Source organism: Athene cunicularia, assembly GCF_003259725.1.
Source record: "Athene cunicularia isolate RWA chromosome 9 unlocalized genomic scaffold, athCun1 chr9_part2, whole genome shotgun sequence".
Lineage (NCBI taxonomy): Eukaryota > Metazoa > Chordata > Aves > Strigiformes > Strigidae > Athene > Athene cunicularia.
In genome coordinates, this window is record NW_020799111.1 from 823,523 (window position 1) to 830,186 (window position 6,664).

General features: G+C 49.9%; 1 protein-coding gene across 1 annotated transcript; it reads left to right on the forward strand.

The window, feature by feature from the left end:
* Positions 1–1,527: 1,527 nt before the first annotated feature.
* Positions 1,528–5,023, forward strand: LOC113483649 (aquaporin-12-like). The gene is made up of 3 exons (XM_026855368.1): positions 1,528–2,786; positions 3,277–3,393; positions 4,019–5,023. The coding sequence occupies exons 1-3, from the start codon at positions 2,180–2,182 to the stop codon at positions 4,198–4,200; spliced, it is 906 nt and encodes a 301-aa protein (XP_026711169.1). The 5' UTR covers positions 1,528–2,179; the 3' UTR covers positions 4,201–5,023.
* Positions 5,024–6,664: the final 1,641 nt, after the last annotated feature.

The window sequence follows — 6,664 nt, forward strand, 5'->3', positions numbered from 1 at the left end:
AGTGGGTCTCTTCCAGGGACTTGGTTTTTGTCTGGTCGCTGGGTCTTTGTAAGGTTTTGTTTCTAAAGATAAAACTTTACTAAGTAGTTTCTCTACTTTTGAGGAACACAAAAGTAGGGGAGGGAGAAAAAAACATTGGATTGTGATGTTAAATATTTTTGTGGTCTGTTCTGTAGTGATGAGTAGCATTTTGATGCTACCAGAGGTGAATTTTCCAGAGGCCAAAAATACTAATTTTATGGGTCTCCTAAAACATGTTTCATCTTCTTTATTTGGGCAAGGTCATTTGCTCATTTGAGGTGATTCATGCTCATCCACTCTCCTGGAGAGAGAAATGGGTTAAAAATGGTAAAATTATGATACCCAGGGCAGTTCTGGTGGGAGGGAGAGGAGCACTTGGACGATGGGCTGTTTGCAGTGTGATCCCTCTCCTTAGAATCTTCCCAAGGTCTCCAGAGCAAGTGCTGTGTGCGATGATCGCTGGGGACCTTCCCAAAACCACCCTGGGGTGGGCACTTGGTGATAGAAATGACTGTGGAAATGAGGCTGAGGGGAGGGAGGGTGTTGCAGGAGGAGGTGATGAGGCTGGCCGTGACCTTCACAAACATGTCCAAAGTGCCCTACAAAAATGTATTTCTTTTCTGCTGCGGCAAGGTCTATAAGGGAGGGAGGCCGAGCAGCTCCGACACCTTTGAAGCCTACACTCCTGGTTTTCATGGGTTGGTCTGTGTTGATCTTAGGCAGCTTGAGCTGTATTGTGCCTCATCCCTGGCTCAAGCGTGCCTCAAACTTGTGTCTCCTAGTAATTTATTTTATAAATGACTAGGGGAGGAAATAAAATGGCATTAGTAAAAGCTGTTGGCTCCTCGCATGCAGGGGGGTGGTGAGAGGAGCCTCATTACCTGCTAGTGCTACCTGTGCAGGGGTGCAGGAGCAGGCTTTGGTGTGGGCATGGTGTACCCAGCGTGGTGGTCCCAATGCCCAGCAGCTGTTTCACGGTATATCTCACCCACCGCTTGTTCCCGTGACAGCAGAGCATGCTCTGGGTACGTTCATCTCTGCAGCGTGCCAGTGATTGAGGAGATGCAATTCTGACTGTAGGGATGGGAAACGTGGGCTCAGGTTTGGTGTAATCTCTGTTGCAGAGCAGGAAGGTGACCCAGAAGACCCTTAATGAAACGTTCATGCTCTGTTAACCATGAGAGACTGATAATGTGACATTATCCACCCCATCCCACCCTTCCTGCCATGGCCTGTGTCGCTCCTGCATGTTCCATCACTCACCATCCTTTTTCTTCCCACAGATCCTGGCAGTGGGAGTCTGGAGTTCCCCAGTGACCTGGTGGGAGCTTGTGCTGGGGATGCAATCACTCAAGTCATGCATGAAACAAACGTGACATATATTGTCACCTGTGATTGCTTGTTGACTTCATCATGTATTCAAAGGTCTAACCCAAATGTGTTAAGATGGTGTGGGTTTCAGGGGTCAGGTAATGACACCATGAGGTGGTTTTGTGGAGCTGGGAGTTACCAGCAGGAGAAGTCGAAATGTCACTTGTCACTAAAATGCCACCTGCAGACCAATGGCATGTGCAATTAGCACCACCCCCACCAAATGAGGTGAGGTCTTAAGACAAGGATAGGAAGCAGTAAGCAAGCTAGGCTTTCACATTGGCTAAAGATAGACTTTACTGTGGCTTAGAGTGGCTCTGCCCTGGAGAAATGTGACCCCCTTACATGGATTGCTGGCTTCCTAAGAGTCCCCTCGCCTCCCAGGCTTTGGGATTGGGGCAGTAGGTTGTGTTTTATGATGCCAAGCAGAAACAAAATGAAGGTGTCTGCTCCTTCGGGAAGACCTGAGCAGCTCTGGGGAGCTGCTGCAAGTTCTCGGATATGAATGCTGTGGCTTGGAGGCTCAGCAACCATGTGGCAGATATAACACTGGCACCTGTGTGCTGGGACAAACAACTTGGCTGATCCAGCTGTGGGTGAGCCCATCAGCTCCCTGTGGCAGCAGGAATTTCTCTGCAAAGGAGAAGGCAGCACATGTGGTATTTCCCAAGCCTGTTGGGCTGTGCCACGTTTGCTTACACGCAGCTTTATAAAGAGCAGGTACAGAAGCTTTCTCTGTTCTTTCCCACGGTTTGGTTCATTCTCTCTCCTCCATGTAGCCTTGGCTATGGCTGGCCTGAATGTCTCCATTGCTTTTTTTTTCCTGGTTTTTGGGGTGTGCCAGGCACTCAGGCAGCTTTCCAAGAGGCTTTTGTCTCCTGGAGCATACAGCTGCCTTGCCAGAGAACTTGCTGGCTCGTTACAGTTGTGCATGAGCTGCCTTGAACTGAGGATGCTGATGGAGATCGGCCTGTGGGGTGGTGGCTTTGGCCCAGATGTGGTTCTGACTCTGCTTTTCCTCCTTTTCGCAGTTCACGGTGCCTCTTTTGATGGAGCATCTGCCAACCCGACCATCTCTGTCCAGGAGTTCCTGCTCCTTGAGTCCAGCCTTGCAGCAACTGCTGCCAAGCTGCTGGCCCAAGGTGCGGGCATGGTCATGGGCTGGGCTCTCACTAAGCTCTACTGGTCGTGGGAACTGACGCATTTCCACTTCATCCAGAACCTGATAGCATCAGAGTGCAGCTCCTCCATCCACACAGCTCTGTACCATGCTGCCTTTGTGGAAGGCACCTGCGCTTTCTTTTTCCACCTTGTTCTTCTCAAGCTGTGCCAGAGTCACCTGATGTACCAGGTCCCTGCCCTGGCAGCAACTGTCACCTTCCTGACCTACACAGGTGAGCAGCACCTGCCTTTCTTTTTCTAAGTAAATTAGAAAAATGCCTAATCTGTGGGGGAGAAATGGTCCCTTTTTCATCTTCCAAGATGAGAGACAATGATTACCAAGATGTTTGTTTTCTACTTATTTTGAGGAATATTTATTTTGGGATGAATACTGCAGTTCAGGATACATGCAACAGCTGAAATGTTGGCACACCAGAAGCCATAGCTCAGCCCCAAACTGGGAGCACTTTCTTTAAACGTCCTGTAATGCAACCCCTCAGTCCCACACTGAGCATTTCTGCTTCCCACAAAGCTCAGGGCGACAAGTCTGGGATTTCCCTGTGTGCTGCTATGACACAGTCCTGGAGATGCAGCTCTGGAGCTGGGCAACAGCGGAGATGGTCCTGACCGGCAGGAGAGGTCATGAGTCTCCTGGCCCAGCACTTTGTTGGTTTTTCAAAGGATGCAAGTGAGACTGATGGCCATGTTTCTCTTCCCATGCAGCTGGACCATTCACGGGGGCCTTCTTCAACCCTGCCCTGGCCACAGCCACCACCTTCCACTGCTCAGGGAGCACCTTTTGGGACTACATCCAGGTTTACTGGCTGGGGCCCCTCACAGGTGATATCTGCCTGGGAGGTACTGGAGGGCAGGGGCTGGGATGGGGGGCAATGGGCAAGGCAGAAAGGCCGAACATTATACAAACTGCTCCTGGCAAAGACCTGAACTTGGGTCTTGCCAGTGACAAGTGTCCTTTTCTGCCTCACTTTCCTGTCACTCCTGACTCATCTCTTTGTAGAAATTGGTTTGAAAATTGGATAGCATAGGACATAGGCAAAACTCTCCCTGAGGCTAAAGTTTGGGGGAAATCAAAGCAAAGATGGTTTAGAGCAACCATAGGCTGAACTATGGTGTTGAGATTGTCCACAGCTTCAGGATGACCATGGGGAGCTGGACACATGCTGCCTCAAATGCAGAGAGTGGGGACAGAAGACTGGTGGTGTGGTTTATGGCCCTTTTGGGTCTAAATAAGCCTTGCTTATTACATTAAGGACACAATGGTTAAATTTATCCTTAAAGTAATATAGCAAGGTTCTTCCAGCTGTTAGTGGAGACTTCAGTGGTGCTGAGCTACTTTTTGGCCATGATGAAGGTTGTGGCAAGGACCTGAAAATCACTGCTCAGCTGTAGGGTGGGTGGAGATGCTTGATGCAGCACACAGAAGGGGTCCATGCTCTCATTTCAGGGATGCTCGCTGCACTCATTCTGCACCAAGGCAACATCCCACGATTCTTCCAGAAAAACCTCCTTTACAGGCAGAAGAGCAAATATAAGATACCCAAGGCAAGGGTGGCGGCTCATGTGGAGGGTGATGAACGGCGACAGAAGAGGGAAGGGGAGAAGAGCAACTCTGAGCCTTGTGCCTGAGCCACAGACAGGGGCTCGAGGAGGTCCCTGCAGCCCCTCTCCCGAGAGTGGGTTTCTTGGTGTGGAGGATTTTGCTGCTTATCTCACCCAGCATTTGTCCTGCCCGTTTGGTCCCTACCGCAGGATGAGATTTTTATTTTTTTTTAACACATTGCAAGCTGGTCTTGCAAGATGTCTGAATCCCTGAGCTCCTTTGGGAATAGCTTTGAAAGTCTCCTGGGAGAGCCCAAAATGTTTCAAGCCTTCATCAGTGGCTCAGTGTGGGGAAAAAAAACTAATGCTTTTGCATAAATTGCTGGTCATCTTATATTGCCAGGAAACTTACAGAAAGTCAGGACCATTATGTGGGTAGGCTTGAGCAACTCCCAGGTTATTGCATTGTACAACACTTGAAATAGTCTGACTGGGTCTCTTACAGCCATAAAAGCAAAGCATAAACCAGTAACTGCCTTGTAAACTTAAGGTGAGGAGGAAGCAGGGTTTGATCTTTTGGGTCACTAAACAGATATTTGTCAAAAATTGGTGTTCTTTGAGTTAAACTGAGGTCGTTGAATTGCACGGGCTGAACCTGGCAGTTCTTGGAGAGGAAATTAAAATTCTCAAGGGAAAGGGAGTTCACTGGCCACAGAAGACCCTGCTGCTCTGTGAATGCGGTGCTGAGCCTGAGTTTCGTGTGCTGTGAGGCATCAATAAACACTGCACAAAGTGTTTGTGGGTAAAAACGAGACCCAGGCAGCTGGTATGCAGCTGGTGTGGGCGAGGAAGTGAATCCCAGGGCCCCTCTCTGTGTCTACATGAAATATTCTCAAAGATAAAATTACAGTTTGTGGAAATAATAATAAAAATAAATGTTGTGATTGGCATTTGGGTGAGTGATATCATTCCTGTGAGGTCTGTGGGGGGACATCAGCTATTCTGAAAATGGGAGACACCGTGGAGATGCCCAAACTGACACTGCCCTGCTTGCTGTCTGCTCTGAAAGGGGGGTAATTTGGGTGGAAACACCTGCTAGGTAAATTGGGCTCCCCCCAGGCAATACCATTGTATTCCATGGGTGCTGCAACCCAGGGATGTCTCTGTGGGGAAGAGCAGGGGCTGGGACAATCCCATGTGCAGTGTCCCTCGAGCTGGGCCACTGGTTGTGTGCCTGTGTACTGTGCCCAGAGGTCTCCCCCCACCCCTGCTTAAAACAGCCAGTTTGTACATTTTGCAGAAAATAGTCAATTTTGCAGGACTTCTCAGGGTGGAAAAGTCCTGAGCTGAATCTATTCCTGATGCACCATGGCTTTTCAGAGCAATCACAGGGTGCATGCTCCAGAGCAGGCTCTGTTCTTCATGCAGGTGGGCAGAGGCCGATGCACTGCTCTGGTTGTAAAAGTGTCCCTGCCCTGGGTCACCTTGGCAGGAGCTTGAGCAGGAAGGTCTGTCCCTGTTTACTGAGTTGCAAACAGCAGATAAGGAAGGGGCACCTGATTCAAATCCAGAAGGTGTTGGCCGCAGGTTTGGCACCTGGACAGTCTGTGCCCCATGTCAGGTGCCAGCCCTGCTCCTTCTTGGACCCCCTCCCCATCCTGTGGGGGTTTTTGGGGGACAACCCTGGCCCTGCTGCCCGTGGGCCGCCCATCTCCCTTGCATCCATGTGGGATTGCCCTATGGGGTGAACCAGAGACTGCCTAGGAACCCAGAGGGGAGCCAGACCTCTGCAAACCATGAGACCATAACCTGTCCCAGCAGGAGAGATGAGGGAAAGGACCAACGCAGCAATATGTGGACATGCCTCAGAGATGAAACTTTATAGAACAAAAAACACTCCAAAAACCATGTAGCAAATGCCTCAGAAACAATGCCCCCACAATCACACCCGGCTGGATGCTTGGCACTGCCCGTCCCTGCTGGGGAAGGGCAGTGGGAGCACAGTCTGGCTTTTATCCTGGTTAAACTGTGAGCTGGAGATGGGGCACCTTTGGGTGGAAACCAAAACTTTTAAGGCTCTTGTGGCTGGCCAAGGGAGAGCCTGAGATGCTCAGATCCGTCTAGCAATTTTTTCTGAACCTCTCTTGGTTTGGAGATTGTGCTGAAAATCCTGAGATGGGGCCTCTGTTTATCCAAACTGATTTGCTGTCTCTGCTTTTAATTTGAGGATAAGTGTAGGATGTGGAAAAATAAGTTTGACTAGCCCACCACAGCCCATTCTTGTGTGTTTTTTTTTTACCAGGCAGAGTGTAGAATGTTCCTACAGCTGCTCCAAGAGGTGGGTTGGGATGTCTGGCTGCGGAGATGCTCACTAGACACCTCCCAGACACGTGGGTATTTAACTTGCAGTCTGACAGCGTGGTGTGGGCGTCAGTTCTGGGTAGGATGCTGATCCTATAAATGCAGTGTATGAGTGCAGCATCCGATGGCAATGTGTAACCACAGTCAGGGCAAAAAAAAGAGGCTGATTTCCCTCCCCCCCCCCCCCCCC